This window comes from Lipophrys pholis, assembly GCF_963383615.2.
Source record: "Lipophrys pholis genome assembly, chromosome: 2".
NCBI lineage: Eukaryota > Metazoa > Chordata > Actinopteri > Blenniiformes > Blenniidae > Lipophrys > Lipophrys pholis.
The window spans coordinates 18,279,310-18,305,186 of record NC_137636.1 but is presented as its reverse complement, the minus strand read 5'-3'; the positions used below and the strand labels follow the sequence as shown (position 1 = coordinate 18,305,186).

The 25,877-nt window shown below is 40.8% G+C and overlaps 2 protein-coding genes and 1 long non-coding RNA gene across 3 annotated transcripts; 1 reads left to right on the top strand and 2 right to left on the bottom strand.

The window, feature by feature from the left end:
* Positions 1-109: 109 nt before the first annotated feature.
* Positions 110-8,438, top strand: LOC308106509. Its single transcript, XR_013935152.1, has 3 exons — positions 110-357; positions 4,307-4,395; positions 7,155-8,438. It is a non-coding gene; the product is annotated as an uncharacterized lncRNA (long non-coding RNA).
* LOC308106508 (hexokinase HKDC1-like) lies at positions 4,840-14,936 on the bottom strand. The gene is made up of 21 exons (XM_080458295.1): positions 14,708-14,936; positions 13,301-13,463; positions 13,038-13,195; positions 12,803-12,925; positions 12,625-12,720; positions 12,386-12,485; positions 11,684-11,867; positions 11,408-11,563; positions 11,101-11,334; positions 10,153-10,294; positions 9,904-10,060; positions 9,662-9,810; positions 9,395-9,514; positions 9,142-9,237; positions 8,629-8,728; positions 8,296-8,405; positions 8,031-8,191; positions 7,761-7,916; positions 7,127-7,214; positions 6,166-6,311; positions 4,840-5,857 (listed from the first exon to the last, which is right to left on the bottom strand). Exons 1-21 carry the CDS (start codon positions 14,768-14,770, stop codon positions 5,725-5,727), a joined length of 2,835 nt encoding a protein of 944 aa, XP_080314421.1. The 5' UTR covers positions 14,771-14,936; the 3' UTR covers positions 4,840-5,724.
* Positions 14,937-15,237: 301 nt separating this feature from the next.
* Positions 15,238-24,316, bottom strand: supv3l1 (SUV3-like helicase). Its single transcript, XM_080489187.1, has 16 exons — positions 23,872-24,316; positions 23,684-23,761; positions 22,675-22,779; positions 22,486-22,600; positions 21,560-21,728; positions 21,200-21,311; positions 20,268-20,345; positions 20,079-20,170; positions 19,814-19,994; positions 19,534-19,627; positions 18,531-18,650; positions 18,314-18,413; positions 18,144-18,224; positions 17,746-17,922; positions 16,986-17,134; positions 15,238-16,601 (listed from the first exon to the last, which is right to left on the bottom strand). Exons 1-16 carry the CDS (start codon positions 24,149-24,151, stop codon positions 16,226-16,228), a joined length of 2,307 nt encoding a protein of 768 aa, XP_080345313.1. The 5' UTR covers positions 24,152-24,316; the 3' UTR covers positions 15,238-16,225.
* Between the last annotated feature and the right edge of the window lie 1,561 nt (positions 24,317-25,877).

Sequence of the window (25,877 nt, the reverse complement as noted above, 5' to 3'; positions counted from 1 at the left end):
AGATGAGGCCACGCCCACTCACTGACAGCTCATTGGGTGAGGATGTGTGCGCGGCAGACGACGAGGTGCAGTGATTGGCTGGTGCGGCTCACGCATAGGAGGCAAACTCAGTGATGGAGGAGGAAGAGCGAGGAGGGGTTGAGGGAAGGACACTCAGCGGCCGGCACACACTACAGGATAATCGGTTTTTAACATCTTCACAGATGAAGAGACCACACACTTGATGATGAAGACAGTTCGCACAAGATCTTTCTCTTCTGATCTGATAGTGTGTGGTGTGACTACGGAGCTCACCACACTAAAATCTATCGGGACTAAAATCGCTGATTATCCTGTGGCGTGTTTACCTGCCTTGAGGTGAGAATTTGGTTTTACAGTCTCAAGGAAGTAATTGGAGGTTTGCGTTTCCTGAAGAAAATACAAGTGTGAATGCTCAAGGTTGAATAAAGCTGCTCTCCTTTAATTTTGGTGTCGTCATGGCCTCTCCCATCCACTTTGTATGGCACATTTTTTTGTAGTTTTTTGTGATTTATTGGGAAAGAGTTAAAGACATAAAAAGCACACAGCAAAGTAGGCATCTCATGAACAAGCTGCACTTTTTGATATTTGAACATTGCAGGAGATATAGCGCGGCAGCAAAGATATCCGAATAATACATCTTTGCATCACTAATGTGTGAGTGCCTTCAGCATTCACACAATAAAACTTTGGATCACTGATATGAGTGCCTTCAGCATTAACACAATAAAAGGATGTTCTTGTTGGCTGACACGTTCAGGTCTGAAATCGAACCTCTCCAGCGGGGCTTTTGTTTAAAAATACTGGTTTTGCTTTTTTGAGGTTGAAGACAAAAAGAAAAGGAAACTCCAGTTCCTGTATTATTCAGTTTGAGAGCATGAAGTCAGGGTGTCAGAGGCTATCACTGAAAATATTTCCTCGGATGTAGTAAGTGAGGCGCTTGTATGGTGCAGATGTTTTCACTCTAGCATCTATCTATGCTGGAAATGTGTACAAGACGCCTTAAACAGCATGCCTTTAAAGCAGTTTGTTTAAGTCCATGACCTCATGTTTCACTCTTGTCACCCAGTTACAGGTTTTTATTGTTCTCTCATGCTTTTGTTAGGGGACAAATGACAGATCAGATTTCAAACCCTATAGACAGAGCTTGTTTTGTGACTGAACGCTTAGACAACAAACCAAATGTTTGCGATTCAAATAGTGTAATGTGAAGTTTGACCGTGTTACTATTTGTCATGTCATGCATCTTCTTCAATGTGCTACTTAACCAGCATTCATGAATTATTCATTGGTATTACTCAATGAATCACCCTGATAGGCTCCGCCACTCTCTACAGCTCGTCTGCACTTTGTGAGACATGATGTCAAAGCCACAACAACAGCAGTCTGTCGTCTGAACGCTCTGGGGAGCAACCAACGTCGAGGGACTCTGTCTTTCTATATTTAATGCGATACCTGAAGGGTTAATGCCACCGTGGCGCCTCATCCAATTGGCAGCTGAGTCACCCAAGTCTGGGTTGTTTATCAAAGTATTGGAAAAAGGTTTAGTAGAGTTGTTGACGCTAATTTTAGGTGTCAAAACCTTATGGTCAACTACTAAAGCTCTATTGCATCAATCTAAATGTATGTATCTTTCAGTGCCTATAATGTCATTTTTAATTTCTGATCTTTCTTTAGATTGTATTTTACGTGTTTCTTTTTCATGTAAGTCAGACAACAACTTCCAAGCCTGTGATGTTTCATTGCGCTTTCCAAAGCTCACACAGCTGTAAGTGTTTTTCCTCATACTAACGACTCTGCTCTCACAGGCCCATTTTGCCCTCTTACCAACCTGCCCAGGCTTGTTGAAGTCTTGTGTGAAAGTAAATAAACAGTCTACTTTAGCTGCATAGAAATCTAACCTACAGAGCCTGTCGTGCAAATATTACATAAAAAATATCACCATCAATAAAGTAAACTATACCATTGGTTTTCAAATTCTTGGATAATGAGACCCGACCCCCTCTTGACCCCTTCTCATGGACCCCTACTATTATACTGTATTGGATTAGAATTATAATATAGTATTTTGCAGATAGTATTGTGGTAACAAGACAATCAGTTTGCCACCTTGCAGCACAGCAAATGACCCCAACAGCTGTAACAGTACTCAGTATGAATCTGACTGATGGAACACAGATTTTGAAGCGCCTCATCTCAGGTTTACCTACACGTTTGTGCTTTGTCAAATCCTTCTTCAATTCACCATCCATTCCAGTGATATCTTTGTTACACGATTCTTCTTTTTTCCACTTTAACAAATTCTTCAGTTGTTCCTCTTGATGAAGATTTCCCGTTATCCAGACAAGCTGTCCTCGCAATGATTTTTCATTGCATCGCGGTGTCTCGTCTCACTCTTCCATTGTATGCTATACACAAGGTTTCAAATGCTTGAAGCGAGTGGTTGGTTTTTATATCAAGCACTCACAGAATTTGAAATAAAAAGTAAAACAAAAGAAACCTTGATATTCCTGCAAGCGATTGCATTTCAGAGACACACGGTCCGACAACAATAAGTCCACAGTTCATAGATCTCAACTCTGATCTTCTGCTGATTTTGTGTGTGTATATATGTGTGTGCGTGTCTGCGTATCCCTTTGTCTCCTTTGAAAACAACAAAAGGAGCTTTGACACACACACACACACACACACACACACACACACACACACACACACACACACACACACACACACACACACACACACACACACACACACACACACACACGCACGCACGCACACACACCAGCACACAAGACAAAAATAAAAAATAGAGAGAGGTGAAGGGTGGCAGACAGTGAAAAACTTCCAGCCGGTGTGTTCAGAAGCCCAGCTGTGTTTGTGTGTCCGTGCGTGTGTGGTTGAACTGTAAAGGTAGTAGGTCACTATGAGGACAGTGTGGGATTACTCTCTTTGTGTGTGTGTGTGTGTGTGTGTGTGTGTGTGTGTGTGTGTGTGTGTGTGTGTGTGTGTGTGTGTGTGTGTGTGTGTGTGTGTGTGTGTGTGTGTGTGTGTGTGTGTGTGTGTGTGTGTGTGTGTGTGACGTAGAACTCAGCTGGTAGCATCCTAACATGTTAATCCCTCACAGATTAGCAACTGTTTCACTCCTGCTAGCACGCACCTTTCTTTACATTGCCATCCTTTCTTTAATCCCTCCTGGTTTGGCTGACTCTGTCACCTTTTTTGCTTCAATTTAATTCTGATGTGCAGCACTTTATTTTGTCTGCTGTTACCGTTCAGCTGCTTCTCCTGATCTCATCACTTGTAATGAGCCATGAATAGATTAGTGTCACTGATCATACCACTGCTTATTCCGCTGCCCGGTGTTTTCAGACAGGTGGTTGTAAACACATATAACAAACAAAAATAATTTCTAGAAAGGTAATAAGATGATCTATCTATCTATCTATCTATCTATCTATCTATCTATCTATCTATCTATCTATCTATCTATCTATCTATCTATCTATCTATCTATCTATGATAGTCATGTTGTTATATTTTGTGATCCTGATGTTTATACTTTGGTTGTCAGTTATTGATGTGAAAATCTTATCTTTTTTTTTTTATTTAACTTTCAGGTTTGGCTCCCTTTTATGTTTGGGATTTTCTTCTTAGTCTAAGTGTTTATGTTATAATCTACAATCTGATTGTACGTGATCAAGTGAATCTTTGAGGTCATTCATTCATTCATCTTCTCCTGCTTATCCATGTCCGGGTCGCGGGGGTGGCAGTCTGAGCACCGTCACCCAGATCACATTGCACTGATTAAGATCCTTTCCTGCGGGTGGTGAGCCCACGGGAAGGTGGCGCCCGGCGTGGGACATGAACCCACTACATTGAGATTAGGAGTCTCATGCTCTACTAACTGAGCTAGCCGGGAGCACTTTGAGGTCATTTAGAGGATTATTTTAGGTTTGGACTAGTCTAGCTTTCAGACAGACAGATAGAGACACAGGCAACCTGGCAAAACTCCAACTAGAAGGATTATGCAGGCAGACAAGGTCACTGAAATTGCACACAGAGGCAGAGCGGCATTCACGAGCACAGTGTGTTAGTCTACGGCACCAAACAGAACGCTGCTTGTATTTATTGTTGGGAAATGTGCTGAGCAGCGTTCCAAGCCTCTTCTTGACCTCCGTCAATTCTGACAAACAGCTGACTTAACACCCACAAAAACACACGCGCACACACACTTAAGAGAGCCCTGTGTCTCTATGAGTATAACCACATTCCATCTATTTTCTAGAAACTTCAACCTATCCCCGAACCATAACTGGAACAGCAGGAAGCCACCATCGCCTGAGTCTGGTTCTGCCAAGGGTTCTTCCTGTTAAAGTGAGTTTTTCCTCCGTCGCTTAAGCTTGCTAATGTGGAATCTTTGAGGTCTTCTTTGTAAAAGCATTGTCAGATGATTTTGTTATATTTGACGCAACAAAAATAAAATGAAATTGAGTTAAAGGACCTCACAGTGGCACAGTGGTTAGTACTCTCTTTTGTGAGAAGGTTTGGGTTTAAATACTGTTTGCATGTTCTATCCATGTTCACCCCAAACATGCATGTGAGGTTAATTGGTCACCCTAAATTGTCCATAGGTGTGACTGTGAGTGTGTTTACCCTGTTCAGGGTGTCTCCTGCCCTCACCCATACTTAGCTGGGATTGACTCCAGTCAATCTCGCATCTGGCATATTGTTTGAATATACCTCCAAACTAATAACTGTACATAGCTGACAATTGTACAATACCTGAATCAATTTGTGATATTAAACATGACAATAGTTGCTTTAGCTGGTATCTTTTATTCTCTTGCTCGAGCAGAACATCTTTTCCTTCCAGTCAGTTTACCTGGCTGCAGTATATAATTTGAAAATACAATAATAACACTGTAATAATACGTTTTATTTGCAATGCACTTTACATTTAAAAATCTCAAAGTACAATAAACAATGGAAAACCTGTCTGAGCACTACACTCATGCACGTTTTCAACTTTATGGTAATTTGTTTTTGCAAATAAAGCCTCATATTGGACAGAGGTGGTCAGCAGCATGAAGCCAAGCTTTAAACTAGGAGACTCTTTACACTAGAAGTGATGGGATAAGTGTGATTACTGTCAAAAATACTAAATATAAACCAATGACCAAATGTGCGTTTTGAGGTGAAAATGTAACCTGCGGCCATCACAAAGGGAGGGAGATCGATGGAGCCAAAGACTCCCTCCCCCAGCCAAGCCCACACACGGGCCCTATGATTGACACTCATTTGTTAGAAAATTGTATTTAACAAAAATTCAATTCTTGTTCATTTTCTTGTGTGAAAACTCATCTGTAATGTTGACTACTTACTTTTGTAGAAAATGACTTGGCTATGTTGACTACAAGAATGTGCAAATCTGAACATGAACTGCAGTGCAGCATGTCATCCAAAAGAAGTAAAGATGATACGAACTAAATATCTTTAACAAAACTGTAGAAATCTTGTAAGTAAGCACAGCAATGATCCTCTAAAACTTTTGTAAAAATCCATAAATTCAGCTCTCATTATTCAGACATTTGTTTGGCATTCAAAATGAATTACAGCAGAGCAACAATTACAGTATAGTTTGTGAGAATATGCACATGAGCCTAAAATCTCCCAGATGAAGAATTTGTGGTGGTAGCGACACTACTAATCCAGCATATTCTTGGACAAGGCTGCGATGAGCGCAGCACCTTTCCCGCTGCCCTCCTCTGATGGCATAAAGGTCACGTCACACTGAGGAGCCAAAACTTGGGTCGTCTCCTGAAGGATTCGAGAGAAACTAGAAAAAAAAATCATCAAGAAACAAAAAAACTTTTACATTACATTTTATAAAGTAACACAATGCTGTACCACCATTACTTTTGCCAATAACTCCATACTACTGAATCAGTAGAAACTAATTAATGATTATGAGTGTGTGTGTGTGTGTGTGTGTGTGTGTGTGTGTGTGTGTGTGTGTGTGTGTGTGTGTGTGTGTGTGTGTGTGTGTGTGTGTGTGTGTGTGTGTGTGTGTGTGTGTGTGTGTGTGTGTGTGTGTGTATGCGATTCATGTAACAGGCTTTCTGTGAAATGAAGTGAAAGACTCACTGGGGATGTAATTTGTAGAGTGCCCCATCTACTCCGACAGTGATCTTCAGATGGTCAAGTCCCCGGTTCTCTCGAATCTTATCGACGACAGACGCCATTCCTGTCCCACACAGCTGAGCTGCACGGCGTGATATTGCTCCACATACCTACACAACAATGAAAGTCTTTATCGATATTGCAACAGTAAACTGCCGTCTGTTGGGGCCACTGTTTGCTGAAACTGACAAAATGCACTGCACAAAGCAGTGGGAGAATATTTCCCAACATCAAGCTCTGGTTACAACAGAGAGCATGATTTTGTAGACATGACTTTAACTTTTAACCTCTTTTTAACACTGGATTCACTTTTGACACCAGTACAGAGACTAAAAACACATCTGAAAAAGTGGAATATCACTTAAAATAGTTTTTACACTTATTTCAACACCTAACTAAACCACAAAGATTTAAGCCTTTCCAAATTTTGATCTGGATAGTACGGAAGAGTTTTAGGGCCACTGAAGAAAAAAAATAATTTGGAGGCTAAAAAAAAAAGAAAAACTTTCGTGGCCCCAGAAAAAGTCGAAAATCAAAGTCGAGATTTTTTTTTTCACGGAGAGACGTCTATCCATCCCTCATCATTTGCCCGTAGATGGGAATTCACATTAAATCACTTAATTGTGACAATGTAGGGTTGCTTACTGCTAATGGACATGTGATTTTACACAGGATTTCTTTGATTAATAAGAAGACATTTACATAAGCAGCCCAGGATCCGTGCCTTTGTCCTTCGTACTCGACGAACTTCCTCGACGGAACAAGGCAGCAGGCTGCTCTGTCTCTTCTAGTCCTGATACTGCATTGATTTCAACATTTAAATAAAATTTCACTGGTAAATATATTGTCTTAGAATCTGCCCCGTAGAACAACCCTCCGCCAACAGGCATCAGGTGTGACACAGTCCTGCTTTTCTGTCCTCTACCTCTTTGACAATGATGCTGTCGACACAGGTTCCGTCAAGTCCCAGCTGCTTCAGGATCAATCTGACCTGCAGGAGGGCCAGGCGATCGCTGGAGGAAGACAAAACACAGACTTATGGGAAGTGCAGCTTCAGCTTGAAGCCCCATTCTCATTGTGCTGGGACAAACAGCTATGAAATCTGCCAAGGATTTTTTTTTTTTAATATTTCGAAAGACTTTCATAGTTACAATGTGCTGTACCTCCCAAGCAAATAGCCTAATTAAGGTCATGGATGTCTCAAACACATTTATTCCCCACAAATAAGAAAGTGCAGCAAAAGAAAACCTTCAGTTGGGCCACATGCATGTGTGGCAGGAAGAGGAGAATGCAGAAAAGAGACACAGAGTCCAAACGGACAGAAAAGGGGGTTCAAAGAGGAACCAGAACCAAAGTCTAAAGAAGGGGGAACCAACAACAAAAAAAGATAGAACGAAATACTAGCAGAAATAGGCAAACTGACAAGCCAGGGGCTGGCAGAGAGAGAGAGAGAGAGAGAGAGAGAGAGAGAGAGAGAGAGAGAGAGAAAGAGAGAGAGAGAGAGAGAGATAAACATCTACAGTCATCACCTAAAAGTGACAAACATGCATCCTTCTTACCTCTCTATCTTCGACAGATATTTTGTCTCAAATATTCCGGGTGTTTTTAGAGCTTCAGTGACGTATCCTCTGAACAGCAAACCTCTTCTGGTCAGATTCAGTAACACATGTCGGACAATTTCACCTAAATACATCCCACTGGTCAGCTTTTCAAACCTGGACACATCATGAAAACGTTTGCTTAAAGCTCCAGCAGAAAATAACACAACACGTGAGAATTATCCAGACAGTACAAACATAAAGTTAAAAATGTACAGTATATATTGTGACCTTTGTTTTCCAGGGTTGATAGAGTTTTGGTCCACCTCTATGTCATCAGGTGTGATGATATCATCCAGAGAGCCGTCATCCCCCAGACCTCCCCATTCTGTGTTTATGCACATCTTTGAAAAATCAGCTTCACCATGATGCTCCTCCCCATCCTGCTCATCCTGCAGAAAACAAAAGCCAAAACATACCATACAACTTAACATAAATACTTTACTTTACAAGAGTCACTTGAGCTCACTGACAGACTAAACACAGTGAACTTTACCTTCTCATCTCCTTCAAGCATGTCCTGGTCTTCACTTGCTTTTCGAACATGTTCTTTGGTCTTTTCAATGTTCTCCACATCCTCCATGTAACAGACATTTGAGCCAGTTCCTGTAAAAATACAATAAGACACTTCGTTTCTGCACAACAGGCATTCAAAATATGCAATATGAGAGAAATCCAAAATAACGAAATGGGTAAATACATAGAAACAAGCCTTATTATTCAAATCCTAGATATACTAATATTACTACAAACCAGCCATTAACTTTGACCATTGATCTTGAACTCCACCCAGTTTCCATCGAAAAACAACAATCTTAGAGCTTCTCACCAGCAATCAGAGCAACTTCACACTGAGGGTCTTCATAGGCACAGCTCATCATGGTGCCAACTGTGTCATTGACTATTGCCACAATGTCCAAGTCAAAGTCCTGTAGGTGAGAGGAAAACACACACACACACACACACACACACACACACACACACACACACACACACACACACACACACACACACACACACACACACACACACACACAATTTAAATACATGAGTCACTGAGGTCATCATTAAACAAGTAAAAACTACAGTATAATATATAATACAGTAACAAAAATTTTTTTTTTGTTGTTATTGCCGTGAAGCAATAAATAATATTACTGAAACTGTAATATCAAAGCATTATTTTACCCAGCACTGTGCTATTGTACTAAATATCAGCTTCTATTATCCTGGGTGGCCTTGTGCCTCCAACCACATCCCAGCCGTGCTGATATCCAGTAAAACAGCACTCTCTCTCTTGTGATAACATTTTATTGTTAAGTTCTACTGTAATGTGGCTCACGTTGCGTCTCCTGATGGCCTCCCGAAGCATGTTGACAACATCTTGTCCTTCACAGTTTGTAGCTTTGTAGCCTTTGGTCCAGCTCACCAAAGTGCCCTTTAAACAAACGCAAGTTTAAAAAGAAAGTTTTGAGAACATTGTTTATTCACTGCAGATTTGCCTTTTTGCTTTGTCATTTAAAATAGTGAGTACAGAAGAACAGCATCTGCTCAATAGGCCATATGAAAGGTTGCAGTATCACACTATTGCTTACTGTATCAAGAGCTGTCTGCTCACAGGGGAAAGAGAAAGTGAAGCCTGCGGGAAGACGAGCGTTCTTCATCCCCATGTAGTCCAGGAAATCACCAACACATTGTGCCAAGTGGTCAAACAACTAGAGGTGAACAAAAAACAAAGAAATAAACCTTGATTATAAAGAACATCTTTAAAGTTCATGGCTCATGACCCCATGGAAACCTTGTTTTATGCTCAGTAATAAGAATGTCCATTAAAGTGCTGTCAGTTTAGTTGGGTCTCTTACCTCCTCTCCAGTTCCCTGCATTATCTCCAGAGGTATCGAGTAGATTTTGTGGTACATCCGTGTGTTCTGTTGCACGCATTTTTTAAAATTCACCAGCATCGCTCTGAAGTTGGTTCCTCCCAAATCTAAAGCAAGGTATTTTCCATGCTCTGGAAAAACAAAAACATGAACCACATACATTCAGATACATTGAAGCAAGGACAGATTATGTCTAATCTGTTCATTGTGTATTGGTTCCTGACCTGTGCCATCTGGTGTACGATACACATAAGAGGGCAACATCTTGACAGCAGAGGGACCTTTGGTCTTCAGGCCTGCCTCCAGCGCTGCCCTCATCCTGGCCTTGACCAGCTGCAGCTGCTCCTGACTCAGTCTGAAGGGGGACAAAGTCTCATCCACCTGGAATAACCAGAAATTATCAAATGCTATATGTGTAAGCAGTGATTTGGGTAATTGTTGAGTCCAACTGTGAGTACTGATGAAACTCTAACCTGTCGCTTTCGTGAAGCCAGACGTTGAGCAACGGCTGTCACCAGGGCAGCCCCTTTGCTGCTGCCGCTCTCTGACAGGACAAACCTAACATGACACTCAGGAAGCAGCTGCCGCACCACCTTGTGGAGACGTTTAGGATACCTGACACAGAGGTGAGAAAAACTGTAACATTCTCTCATCGACAAGATTGATAGAATCATGTGTAGACAAGTTAGGGTCCATCATTAAATCTAATTTTAATGATATCTGTAAATGTAAAATGTGGTTTTATGTGATAAGTTCACCTTCAATTTTCAACACATTGAGTAATTAGTTTGAATCTCATCCATTTTGGCTGAAAATGATGTTACTATTTTTGTTGGGTCGTTGTTAATAACTGGGGTTATTTTTCGAGGACGTTATGACTCAGATTCAGTAAACTTGTTGTTTTGCATTACTTTAAATATAGTTGAAGACCCGTAGAGCTGTTGTCTCTCTCCTTCCTGCTCACTGATCAGTTTCTTAGCATTGCTCAAACCTGCTGACTTTTACCAAACCAGCCAAATGTAAGTAACATTAGCTCATATCAACAGTACCTGTGATGTATTTGCAGTATATTATAAATCTTTGCTTCATTTTATGAATGCTGTGTGCCCCTTTATGCAGGTCAGTCATTTATTTTAGTTTTTTTTGTTGGTGCTTTTTCTTGTTTTCATAGTCCATAATTATTTTTTTTTAACTTATAAAATGCAGTTAGTGATTCATCTTTATTTTAAACAAATGTCTTAATTTCAGTTGAATACAATTAATAAATTAGCAATCCCAAATACAACCAGCTCGGCAAAATGAGAGACATATGTAGAACATACAAACTCCAGAAAGGCCCAGCCTGAACTTGAAGCACTTTAACTATTTGACACTTTAGAAAAGGAACGTGAGCTTTGAGGAGTGTTTCCACTGGAACTCACTGTGGGTGTATCTTGTACACAGTTCCATCCATACCGACCGTGATCTTCAGCTCTCTCAGATTCCGGGTTTTCTTCATCCTGGTCAGGATGGCAGCAAGTCCTGCAGCTACAAGGTTTGAGGACCTGAAGGACACTATGGTGCTGATATGTTGAACAGCGATGCAGTCATCAAGTGACGGAGATAGCTGAAGAGACTCCAGTATCTCTCTGGTATTGTTCAGGCCAGGTTTGTATCTGAAAAAGATAATCACTTATGTCTCTGTTTTGGGACATGTCAGTGTGACACAGTGAAATGAGATTAACTTACTCCTCCATGGCTGCCACATGCGCAGTGGTTATCTTCCCTTTGGTCCTCAGTGCATTAGTCACACGTCCATCAAACAATAATCCCAGTTTGGCCATCTTTAAGACAACCAGCCTGACCAGCTCACCCAGATACATCCCGCTTACCATCTTCTCGAAACTGCAATTAGGAAAAACAAGGAAGAAGAGCAAGACAGAGGAGTTTAAGCGTGATACTGTGTGGTGCATGTGATGGCATATCGTGTCAAGCCATGAGAAAACACAAAGCTGTTTTCCTCACATTTGTTTTCCAGGGTTGGTGGAGCACGCATCAACTTCCCTGTCAAACTCTGTTATGTAATCATCCAATGCTCCATCATCTCCAAAGGCTCCCCACTCAGTGTTCACACACATTTGGCCCTCATCTTCCTCCACAAGGTCAACATTGCTCAACTGCTCCATGTAGCACGCGTTGGTGCCAGAGCCTGTGTAACGGGACAAACATTGCTTTATTACTACTAGCAGATGCTTGAGTTTATATATTTTATTCAATACAATGTTTCCTTTGAAATTGTCACTTTAACCATGGAAACACACAATCACAGGCCCTTTGAATAAGTCTCACAAGATAAACCACTAGAGGGAGCAATGTGTCAAATGCGAAGCAGAAGGCATGATCTGAAACATTATGTGATCATTTCATTGTTGTGGGTGATGATGAATTCAATTATGGTGAAGAGGTGTGGATTGTTTTCGTTTCTCTTATCAATGTCACAGTGTATGCTCTGTTTAATTGCATTTTAGTTCCTTTTTGTGTACTTTGTAGTATAAATAAAATTGAAATAACAGATATTAAGTTATACATATACAGAGTTGCCCAGTGCCATTATGAAATCATTACTAATGATACATTAGTCTATATTATTCATGCTGAATTGTTGTTTGAGCTGGAAGACTGGAAGCCACAAACTGCAGAGACCAAAACATTAATACATTTACTTACCGATAATAACTCCAACTTCACAGTTCTGGTCATCAAAGCCACAAGTCATCATGGTCGCCACAGTGTCGTTCACCATAGCTAAGACTTCCATGTCCATACCCTGCAGAGCAAATTGTAGATAAATGCACCAGGCCAGCATGAAAGAGCAGTATTGTACTTTTTAGGCACGTTCCGAGAGGGAGTCTGATATATTCAGATTAGTATATGTCAACCCATATTGTAGTATGATGTCATCATACCCCCGTTCTGTCAATAGCCTGTCGGAGGGCGTCCACCACATCTTTACCCTGAAGACCACGGACTCTGTAGTTCTTAGTCCAGCCTAGTAAGAATCCCTACAGCGAGAAAGCAGTTGGTCAGGATCTTTCAGTGGTTTCACAGATGTATAAACAGCTAGCTGGATGGAGAGTGTCATACCTGATCCAAAGAGGGCTGTTCACAGGGAAATGAAAAGGTAAAAGCCAGAGGATGTTTCTTCTCTGTGTCGATATTCTTCTCATGCAGGAAGTCTTTAAGAGACTCTGAGACATGGTCAAACAACTATAGAGTCAGACACACAGAGAGACGACAAGTAAGAAATGTCTCATTTCCTTTAATGTGGAACTACTCTCAAACTACTACTCTTCTCTCTACTGTAAATACATATTTTTACCTCTGTTCCTCTACCATTCAACACTTCCTTTGGTAATGGGTAGGTCTTCTCCTCTATCTCCACTCCTCCCTTTTTAATCCCTTTGTCTTCTCTCACTTTAACTTGGAGAACCTTGAACTTGGAGCCTCCCAGATCCAGAGCCAGAAACTGTCCTTTCTCTGCACAAGTGGACAAAATACATAAAAGATCTGTTAGATTTTCTTTCTGAAATTCAGTTTTGACATGTTAAGTCATTAAACAGTGTTTTGAAATTCATTAGCAACCTGATCCATCAGGAGTGGAGCGGACATGTGTCGGCAGCATCTTCACTGCTGCAGCGGCATTGCTTTCCCTGGAAAGACCCTTCTTCATTTCAGCCTGGAAGCGGGCTGATATGTCACTGAGCTGTTCATCATGGAGACGCATTGCATGCAGGAACCTGTCCACCTAACAAAGAAAAGAAAAACAGGTGAGAGTCAGAGAAGAGGGAGAACAAATGGATCGTAGCGGAATAGGTCAGATGTGAAGTGCAGTACTGTGTCGTTGTTGGGACTGAGGACCCTTCGGTATGCGAGTGTGCATGTTCTCCCTGTTGCTGTGTGAGTTTTCTCCAGCGAGTCTGATCTCCTCTCAGGAAAAAAGAAACATTCATGCTGATTGGCAACTCCAAAAGGCCTGCAACTGTGAATGTGAGTATATCTGTCTGTGTATGATGTTGTTCTGTCCAAGGTGTATCCTCCCTTTTTGTCCCAAATTTGGGATCCAGTCCAGATAAAGTCCCACGGAAGATTGATGAGAAACTGAATGACATTAAATTGATCTCATGTTTGTAATTTTTTGTTCAACATCTCATCTTTACCACATGTCTGACCTTTTGCTTTTATAGTTATCGCTGTGAAATAGCAAATAACCCGTTTAATCTGTGTGTGTGTGCCCTTTGCTTTGACACTCAGTCTTTTACCTCTGTCTGTCACCAGCAGGAGTTTGACTTGGACATTGAGGCGATAGTCAGTGACACTGTTGGTACCATGATGAAGCTAAAGTTCAGCCACACCCTCCATACTATACTACAGTCTCTGTCGTTTCATGCTCTTTGGACACTGTCCAACAGCGCTGTGTCTGAGTAACATTTTACTTGTGCTTGACTGGGAGTGCCGATGTGTGTGTTGGTCCAGTCTGCACTGAGGTGTGGGGAATGATGTTAATCATTGTACGAGTGCACAAATGGTGGCGTAGTAACAAATTACAAAGGGATCATCTCATTACAGTAATGGTTACAACACTACACTTTTAGATGAATGCACATGTACAAATTGCAGAAATGCAAAAAAAAAAAATAAGAAGAAGCTATTTCTGTATAGGTTTTACCTCAATTGATTGACCACTACATCCATAATGCACTAACTCAAGAAAAAAAAAAGTTGTTTTGTTGGTAATGTAACAGGCAATGAAAAGTTTGACATAGAGTATATATGATTTCAGAGCAATACTATTAGAGATAAAGGTGAATAATCCTGTACATGAGCAGCTTCCTCCCACATGTTTCAATGTAAAGATGGAGTGCTTCACATTCAGTTCTGATGTTAACATAAGTTCATATGCTTTTAAATGTACGGCAGAAATCAATTTTGCCACAAGTAGTGACAAAGTATTTAAAGCAATTTCAAGAGTAGTTCTCATATAACTCCTACCTTTTTGGTGGGGTCCTCCTGGAGTTTGGAGAAGAAAAAGGAAACAAGGTGAACAGCCAACATCTTGATCCACAAACCAGAAAAACCCTCCAAATGTTTAAGATCTTCAATGAAACTAATAAATCGCTTTCCAAATGAAAATCCGCGTTCAGTCAGAAACACGTTCCATCTTCACGAATGCGAGGCCACCAAGTTGCTCTCTGGTATCATTTGAATCTTTTGTTTTACCGACTCCGAGTCCACTGAGCGCAGACAACCTCTGCACCAACTCAATCATTAACAGTAGGCCAAACCCTTTTCCCTGTTGTCATCCACTCTTACTTAATGGCCCATCCCGGACTTCTGTTCGGTTTATTCAGAATCCTTTGAGCATAAACCCCAAATAAACTCAGCAGAATCTCCAAAGTATTAGCAGTTTCTGTCTGACCCACTCTGACGATAATGAAGTTTACATAATGTTCAGAGTACAAAAATGAATAAACAATGTATAATACTGATGGGAAGAAACATGCGCAAAAGACTATACAGATGAAATCAACAGTTTAAAGACCTTTTATTTACAAATGTCCCCATCTTCTAAAAATATAGAATTACACTCAATTCAATCTGTTCTGCAAATAGGCCAATGCAACACATAAACAGACTCGGGTGCATATCAAAAAAATGTGGATACTATTGAAAAGTAAATCCACACTTATAATATAATTATGTCATATAAACTAAGTTCTATGCTTCTGAAACACAGTTTTTGATAATCAGCTGTGTTCTGCAAAGCAAACAGGCGGACACTGAGGCTTTTTAAAAATCTGTATTTCTGACAAAGTTTGACCCTTCATTAAAGTACTAGAAAAGACGAGGTGTTGTAATCGCACATTAGTCACCATGACTCGTCACAACAGGCCAACTTCCTTTAACCCCCGACAGTGTGAGATCAGCTGACTAATAGATACTTTGAGACTTTCAAACTAGTTTCCAAAGCATTTTTCTTAGAGACTGAAATGGGAGTTGGACTGAGCAGAATCATGAGTATTCCCCAGAAAAAGAAGTCATTGAGAAGTTCACAGTTTGTCTATTTTGTGTGAAATGAAAAAACAAGGAGCGACACTTGAAACACAAAACACAGAAACAAAATGCAAAAACCCGAACAAGTGGCCGTTGCTCAGTGAAAAGGACCGTCTTCCATATCCAGGACTGGCGATTTGATCTCTCGTCTTGCCCTGTATACATGTCAAAGTGATGCAAGTTTATTTTCCAGCAGCTGTAACCAGAGGTGAGTGTGTCATCATGTAACGTACATTGAAGAAGGATGTAAAGTCACAGTCGACATAAATGACCCAAATAAAACCCTCCAGCTATATTTCATTTCAGAAGCTGAAAGCTAACTGTGATACTTGCAGTAATGAAGTAAGTGTAGATGTCACTATTTTTCTTGCTTCAAATAGTGTTTAATCATGAGGACATGCTTTCTAAGGCTTCTGTCAACAGTTATCATCATCAGAACAGAACCAGTGATCATCCTTATCGCTTCTTGTTCTTTTTCCCTTTCTCTCTGTTGTCATTGTCATGATCTTTGGACCATTCCTTCTGCAGCTGATGGAGCAATCCAGGGGTCAACAGCCCATCTTTTATGAGACGGCTAGACAGCGAGTTGTCCATCGTCTCTCCTGAGCGTCTGTGTCCTCCCCGATTCCTGGTAAAACCAGTGCCAGCGGTGCTGTTACTGCTGAGGGTCTGTCCACGCTTGTTGCCCGTCTGGAGTGGGTCAGTTATGGTCGGGTCAGTGTTTTTGATGAGGCGGGTGATATTTCTGACGCCCTCTTGAATGATGTCATCCAGTTCCCGCTGGACACCTCGAATCAGACCCGTATCTGGAAACATGTCCATGAAACGATAGCTATGGAAAGAGACAGCAATAGATGGCAATCAAGACCAAGACATACTTGTATTAAAAAAAAACAACCCAAAAAACATATAATGTGATACTATGTGAAGTAATCCATACAAGTAATAGGGATAATGACTAAATCGTGTGGAGACAAAACCAACTTGTACAGGGTCAGAATGGCAACATTTTAGACCATTTATATATCAACTGAATATGCTAAATATAAATCGATTTTTTTTTGTGTGTCTATTTTCAATGATTTGTCAAATCTGCTTCATTATAGTTAGTAAACTAAAGGTTCTTTAAGACCCACATATGCAGCATTATTTTCAAAAGTGTTCTCGATGAGCAGTGTGCTTCCAAACACTCAGAGATGTGGGAACTTGAGGTTACCTTAGCCACAGGTACAGATCCAACACGTCATGGACGGCCTCCAAGTGAACCAAATCCTTGATGTTTTTGGGAGGAGACAGAGGCCAGCTGACATGGCGACAGACCCAGTCAAATGTCAGAGGCTCATCTCGACTGAATTGACGGGCGAACTGAGAGAGAGAGAGAGAGAGAGAGAGAGAGAGAGAGAGAGAGAGAGATGGAATTAATGTAGAACCCACAAAGCGGAGCATGACAGTATTACAAATTTAAAACATGAAAGACAAAGTTTTTAACAAACCTGATCACGGTTTGTTATTTTTTTTCACGTTTTCTTTTGTTTCACTCTGGGATTATTAAAGTATTTCTTTTCTATTCTGTTCATGACTGACCGTGAGACTTCCTCCACATCAGTGATAACCGAGACCCGGCCCTGAATTTCAAAGGTTACTGACTAATTGCAGCTTGATTCTGTTGCTAATCAGCGTGCGATAACCATAAACTAAGAGCTCATGGGTACAATCGATACAATCATAAATCATGGCACAGATTCTGAAGTACTGACTGCAATTCCTCTCTGATAGCGGAACAACCTCAGTACGACAAGTGAATCTGACTAAATGTAAGTGACCACTGCTCCAAATGAGTTTTAATTCCTCACATGATCCCCTTTTTTTGTTTTTTCGTTTGTTTAATAATAAATCTTTTGCAACTCCTCCATCTAATTTATTTATGATCTTGCTCATTTACACCAAATCTCATGTGCGTCTCTCCTCACTCTTACCTTCAGGAAGGACGTGCACACAAAAGGCTGTTTTTTGTTGATTGGCGCCGTACAGAAAACGTAGCGTGACCTCAGGTTAAGCGGGATATGCTGAATCATATCAGCCAGAAACTTGAAGTCATCAATGTTGCAGACAAAATACAGGCCGTCTACTTGAGAAAGGCTGACAAATATGTCCTGGGGAAACATACAGACAGGGACAGCACGCAATGGATTCTTCTTTTAAACAAACAACTAATTTCAAGGTCAACAGTGATGATGAAAGTCAAGACAGAGAAAATGTCAGAGGTGTGTGGTTGTAAAAAACTGCATGGGTGTTCTAATTTCAATCACTCGCTTACTGTAATGTGTAAAATATAAAAAGTTCAGCGAAAAAACAGAAAGCTGTAAATACTCACAACCAGGTTGGATAATGTAGAATCGGGCAAGTGATAGGCAAAAATCTCGATTTGCTCTGCAGTTGGATGCAGACCTGCAGTCTAAGATAAAGATGGAGAAATTAACATCATAACAAACATTTATGTACCTTTCATGCTGATTCATGCGGGATTATGTGTGAAATGATCACCTGAATGGCCTCTACAGAGTGGCTGAGTATATCCTTTAGGACGGGCAGATCATCACTGTGCAAAGTCGTAACTTGTCCCTCTTTAAACTTGGACGAGAACCTGTGACGGGTAACAGAGGAATTGAGATTTAAAAAAAAAAATTAATCTGACAAAACTTAAAATGGCTGTTTCTTCTGTCTCGTCTTTCATTTTTCACTGTGGACAAAGAAGACTGACCTTCCTGCACGGCCGGAGATCTGCAGAGCCTGAGACGTGCTGATGGTCTCCATCTGCTTCTCTCCTTTCTCATTAATGTTGGGTTTTATTAGACTGTTGAAGATGATGCGTTTTATGCTCCTGGACAGAAGAAAGGAGAGTAAAAAGTCACATGGATAAAGAGTAAATGCACTTCACTTATACAATGCTTTTCAACTGAGTGAGCAGTCCCAAAACGCTTTACATTGTTGTTCACATTCACACACCAATGGAGGCTGCAGCCATGCAAGGAGCACTCATTCTATTGGAAGCAATTTGGGGTCAGTGTCTTGCTCAGGGACACTTCAGCATGTGGACAGGTGGAGATGGGAATCCACCAGCAACCAATGAGGGGGTCTGCGTGACGTTATCTTCTCGTAATAAAATTTCGATATCTTTAAAACTTCAGAATCACTTTATGGACAAACAGCAATCTTTCCAGCACTGAACGCAGCGCAAACAATTGGGACTAGTTTCACAGAGTTTCGTGTGGAGTAGGACGCAGCTTCACGGAGGTCTGAATCGACCTGCCGATAGCGTGGAGGAGCTGCTTTTCATTGTTTTCATGCCGCGGTCAGCGCCATTCTCCTCAGCGAGCTGCCGTTTTAAAACGGTGAAGTCTGGCTGCAGAAGGGCCGCCTCGCTGGACAAAGGCTTTGTAAACATTGAGCGTTTCTGTCTCGCTTTACGTCCAAACAGCGGACATGTTGTCATAAAAAGGTGGACAGCACAGTGCTACTACGTTCGCTGTCTCATCGAGACCCACCCTCGTTGAGGAAATCTATTGCACATTTTGCAGTAAGCGGGTAGAGCGGCAGGCAGCGGATCTCGAGTCATTTCAGCAGACGGTAAAGCACAGACGAGGTTCAGGGATCGGAAATTTCAGATCTGCGAATAACGTTGGTATTGGAACCCGATACCGATACTGGATCGGAATCGGCCCCATCCCTAGTAAAAAGATGCCGTTTGCAATGTTTGTACTTACAGGTTCAGGCCCATGCCAATAGCGTCTGTTGCAACTAGTATCTTACAAGGGTCATCAGGGTCATTGAACTTCTTGGCCTGAGATAGTTTGGTGCCTGTTAATCACAGAACAACCAAGCATGAACTTACGATACGCAGTTTGTAAACAAATATAACATTCAAAATGTTTTTTAATTTGCATTGGATAATGGATTTGAAACAATCACGACGGGGGGAGACAAACCGAGGACCGCCTTCACCACTCGACACAAATCAAACACACATTTGTGTGGCGAGTATACCTGGAGGCAAACTCCCATAAATGACAGCACATTCTTGTCCTCTGGCCTCGATCTGCCTGCTCAGAGAGTAGATGTCATTTTTACTGAAGCACACAATACAGTCCCCGGGTCTCAGGTTATCCAAAGACTCCACTGCCTGATCCAGGATGGAGAATGGGGTTAGGCGTTGGTAGGTGTGGACCTGGAAAGAAGGAAAACAGGGATAAGAGGAGAAACAACGGAGCAATCATCCAGGACCCCGTCACCCTGCGACGTGCAGTCTCACCTCCACCTCCTCTCCTGTGGTGAACATCAGCTCTCTGATGAAGTCGACAGCTGCTGGTTCCCCACAGACATGGATCTCCTCCGCACAGAGACCTACACAAACACATAGCGGTGAAAGAATATTTCTTAACATGAATCTGATTAGGAGGACGATGTATTGAGTATCCAGCTTGTGGTTTTTATTACAAACCCAGCAGTGCTCTGGTCCACGCCCACCCTCTGGAAGTATCCCGGATCATTTGGATTTCATCAATTACAGCCACCTCGTCTATAGAGGCGTAAAAATAGACACAGCCGTGGTAAATGAAAATCCTTGTATCAATTCAAAAAAAGTTAAACATGCATCACAGTGTACTCGTTCTACAAGTTGACATGAAGTCTTCATATATGGCTCAGATTCTGTACTTCGGATGATGAACCCGCAAAAATGAGACAAAACAGCAATGTCACATTAAAAACACATTACTCCCTCATCCTATCTAGAACCAATACGTGGAAACTCAACAGTTCTCACAACAGAGATACATGGCACAACAACTACAACATCAAAGATTATCATTCAGTGGCTTTCTTTAGCATTTGTTTCATGGAATTGACAAATTATTAATATCACAGAAACATGTATCAGACAGAAATGACCAGATATAAATAAATCAGAATCAGGAATACCTTTTTAATCCCTGAGGAAATTGTTGAAGGAGATGCACAAAACTCAAACTGAGTTTAAGGCAGAACTACGTACAACAGACAGACTCGATCACACAGTCACAACAGACAGTCATATAGAATAAAATTATCGATTCCCAACCAACATTCAAAATTCGAACTTTGAGTTCGCATTCGGCAGCTCCGTGTTACAGAGGTTGCCAGAGCTTGGTTAGAGTCCTATCGCCACCATGATTCAAACCCAGTAACCCAAGAAAAGACTTAACTCGATTTACTACAACAGGGGGCTTTTACATTTCTAAAATTAAAATGGTAAAACATTATTAAAGTTGTAAATACAGTGTAATGCTTTTTGCAGCTGGACAGGGATAATTCATCTTTTGGTCTATCAGAATGACGACGAGTTGGAGAGGAGTTCTAGTTACGAAAATATAAGGTAATATAAAGTTCACTCACAAGGTGTGGTGACACTGCACATCTCGATGGTGCAGGCCACATGACCAGCTGATCGACCATCCTGGTCCACAAAGGTCCTCTCCTCTCCAGTAACCAGGTCACAAGGGACACCCTGAGAGAGTGAAACACAAGGAAAAGATCATTAATAGAAGACCTAGATTGATTTATCAGTCTTGACTTGAATTCACAAATCTGGTGTTTTCTTTGCTATTTCACATATTGTTTGTGCATTCCTGATCATAAAATGTAGGGCCACTGCCTTTAAAGAGACAAAAAGCTTCACACTTCATGAGGCATAAATGAACTGGATGTTTAAAAAAACAACAACAACATGATTTCCAGCAGTCAAAAGACACGTACAGCGTTGTTGCTCTTTTCAAAGATTTCATGCGCCAGCAGCTTGAGCGGACCACAGTAGACCCCAGACTTGGCAGCCAGGTAGCGCTGGATGGCGTGGTACGTTTTGCCACTGTTGGTGGGCCCAGCATGGAAAACGATCTTCCTCTGGATGGCTCGAGCCTCAGCGTACCTGAGAGACACACATATTGAGTCAATATTATTGTCTACATATTGCATCCTTCTTTTCCAGATGTCCTCTCATTTATTATTTTACTGAAAGTTTTCTCTATTTTTAACCCTCTTATGACTGAAATTCTATTTATGCTACCTGGAATTGTTTGTTTTTATGGCCACAGAATTGTGGAAAAAAAATCTCAAATTAGTGTTTGTGCGCCTTTTGAAGATTTGAACTTCTTCTTTTAATATCTGGCAGTTCTTTAATAAATAACTGCAACTGGATGGGGATACTTTGGAAGAACCGGCATCCACGATGATGAGTACTAAATAAGTTTATATCTATTTCTCTGCCATCATAACTGATCTACAAGTTTGGTTATGAGTGTGCACGCAAAGCTCTGTCAGCCGCTTCAGGATAGGAATATGAATTAACAGTCAAAAATTTTAAATTAAAAATAAGACCATAAACATGCTTGTTACAGGTGCAGCATGTAAAGCATTAGCTGTAATACATAGTGACAAGAAAAGTTCAACCATCCTTAACCAACAAAGGAGATGATGATAAATAAACGTAGTGAGAACTGAATGGAAGAGAGGCTGAAGTTCAACACACATAAGAACAAAAATTAAGAGTAAACTTTTTATAAATGAGGCTCAGGTTTCAGGGTGTAGCAGCAATCAGTATGACATCCCAGCAGGACAACATGGTGGATCCCAGCCGAGCTTCAGGATGATGTAGGATTTATGTAGAGCGACGCTGATAAACGTACCAATTTGCAGGGACTCTGAGGTCGGAGATCTTTCTCAGGTCATCCATGCAGTCTAACATGGGGAAAATCTGCTTGGCATGACGCATGAAGTATGGATAGATGTCGTCTACATGACCTTTAAAAGAACAGATAGAATACAGTTAATGACGTTTCGTCAATGAACAATAACTATTCATCAACGTGACAGACCTGCTCCACAGCAGATGTCGTTGAGGATGATGTGCAGTTCAGCGGGTAGTGACATCTCGAGGACAAACTTCCTGAAGCTGATGAAAGTCTGATGAAACAGACGAGCTGTTTCCAGAGAGAAAAACTATTTACTCAAAAACATTCACGCACAAGTTCGTTTTAAACAGATATCGACATGATCATTTCTAACCACAGGTAATCCAGAGAGCTTTCAGTCACGCATGTTAAGCGGCTATGGCTTACTGATCACAGTTAATGATGGAACAATATATTGTTTCCTCATGAGTCCTTTTCACACCGTCAGTTAGTGCCTGAGCTCTTATTCCTTTACTCCGTCTCCCTGGGGAATCATTATAAATTCATCTATGTTGTCCCACTATGCATGTATGAGAAGTAAAACAGTAGCTAGAGAGATAGAATTATGTATTTATACACTGTTCATCTTGTACTTTATACTATGTGTGTTTTAGTTATTTTTGTAAAGCTTATTTGTTGCCTCTTTTGGGGAGGATTTTAGTTCTATTATGGAGTCCAGCATTCCAGTATAACTGATGGCAATGAATGTAAAGACAAATACACCGTCTTGAAGATACAACATCATTAATCAGAGTAGCTAAACGAAGTAAAGATACATTTGAAACACACCTTTAACACAGGAGACAAGTTAATGAATAAGTTGTGGAGAAATTGTGATTTAAAAGGATCTTGAAAAGAGAAAGAGTGAGAAAGTAGAAACAAAACAACGAGCATGCTCATAGTCCAGCGTCCTGTGACCCTGAGCAGGACAAAGTGATATAGAGGATGGATGGATGCATATTTATGTTTTTGGAGTCTGTGAACACTGATTTCATATGATGAAGCTTTTTTCAGATTGTGGTCTGTGACAACACAGAGCATTTACTAAAATAACTGCAGTAATATGAACATGAAAAAGATGTTCTGAAACACTTGAACAGAAATTAAGAGTGTTTGGGGAAAACATTGGAACAAAGAGGGGGTGTTTTCTCACCGTCCAGGCCTTGTTCTGCTGCCAGCTTCTGCATCTCCTTCCTTTTATAAAACCGATTTAAGATTTTAAGCAGTTCATCTGAAAGACAAGCGAGTAGAAGAGAAGTGAAAAAAACAGTAATGTAACACGCAGGTCAAGTCGAAGAAGTTACGTGACTCTGAACTCTCTAACTCTGGTATTTCACTCACTTTTATCGAGCGCCTGGGTCAGCTCGGCTCCCACAGCCCCGTCCGCGGTGCTGTCGGACTTCAGGGACAAGGGGACGAACAACGAGGTGTCTGGAGGTTTGGGAGTGGAGCTGTTGGAGGACACATTCCTGCTGCAGACCACCGGAGCTGCCCAGTGCGGTACCTGTGGTAAACTGGACGCAGGTGACACATGAAAGCCGCCGGTGGAGGAGCGAGCCGCCCGGGTGTGAATGTGGCGCCGGAGCCGAGAAAACAGGTACAAGCAGCGGTTTCCAGACATCACTGCGTCGGCGGGGCAAGCAGTGTCTGTGGGTGAGCTTCGGTAAACCTGTGGTTATTCTCGATTCATGGTGTTTATTCGTGTAGAAATGTGTTGATCACAAGATCCAGAGGACGGTCAACACACTCCTCTTCCTGCAACGTGCAGTAGGACCAGCTCTCCTGTGGCTTCCTACAAATATGCCTGTCTAAAAGTAGTTCAAAAAGTACACTTCCTGTCAATTTCTAATATACAGCTCCGGTTAGATTATTAAAATACTCGTATATCAATTAGAAAAACGGACAGATATCTTTTCAAGAATTAATGTGAAGTAAATTAATCCACTTATAGTAAGGCAAAAATAATACATCGCCAGTACGGCTTTTCAAGGATCGTCTATGATAAGACAGGTTATCACTCTCTTGCTAATATCGAGTCTCGTTTTTCATCGTGGGTGCCGATGAGACGCAGTGATGATGAAACGATCTCTGAAGGTCACCCAAAATGTAAGGTTATCAAAGGTCGTGCCCTCAAGTTATTTACAAACAAGATCTTTACGAGAAATAGAAAGTATATGGATGAACGTATGTGAAAACCCCAAGTGACAAGTTTAAAAATCGAAGATGCAAACACATAGTTAGATATTCAGTCTAAAAAAGATTGTATTATTTTAAAGACAGAATAAATTGTGTTTCCTTGTGTGTTGTACAAACTGACATATTTATCTATTTGTGGTAACATACAAGCAGTAAAAACAGTAAAGGTCCAAATCTAACAGATTCAAGTCACACAAACTGCAAAGAACAATTATAAATCCTACCTTGGTGTATTATTGTTTGCCGATCATACAGTGGTAGTTGGGAGACTTACTGTACAGGTTCTGAAAAATCCAGAATTTTCTTGCAAACTAACACTTATTGTCCATGTCAAGGAATCAAGAGAGAGACTCATATTAAAAATGAGGGAATTTTCATGAAAAATAACATACGATCATAACAATGGCAATGACAATTACAAACTAACAATGAATAATGATAACAGTAAGATAAAGTGTGTATATTTGTGTTCCACATTCACACACATATACATCACAGTGATTGGGTGCTTTGCTTTGTATTTGATCATATCATAATAAGATCTGAATTGTTGTGTTTGACCTTTTGGTGTTTCAAGTGACTTAAGTAGTAGAAACATATCAGGTTCCAAACTGTCTCATGTTTATTAACCAGTAACGACTGTTACATTGATCAGGTTGACAGAATATAAAAGCATAGACAGGATTTTCTTCTGATCCTTTTAACTCCAGCTATATCTTTCAGTGTATTGTAGTTAAAATGATCTGTTATGAAACTGAATTGCCCCGTGTCGGAGTTGTATCTTATCTTACTAACTTTGATAAGACTGAGGTCAGAGTCTGACTATACCAAGTTTTCTGGATTTGCCAGTATTTTTTTAACCTAAAACTGAGAGAAAGAACACCGTGTTGAAATGTTTCTCTCCAGCTCAAAAAATATTTATATTCTTAGCAAGAAGTTTTAATATTGACATTCTTCCAAAGAACAGCAACACTCTTTGATGCAATGTAAATCCACGCAAAGACTACTTGTTAGACTGTGTACCACAGATGAAGTCATTTTACAAAAATCAAATGCGAAGGTTTTGTCTCAAAATCCATTACACTGGAAATAATTATTGCACCAGTAATTGCATTTTTATTATTTGCAACCTTATACCCAGAGTTTTACAA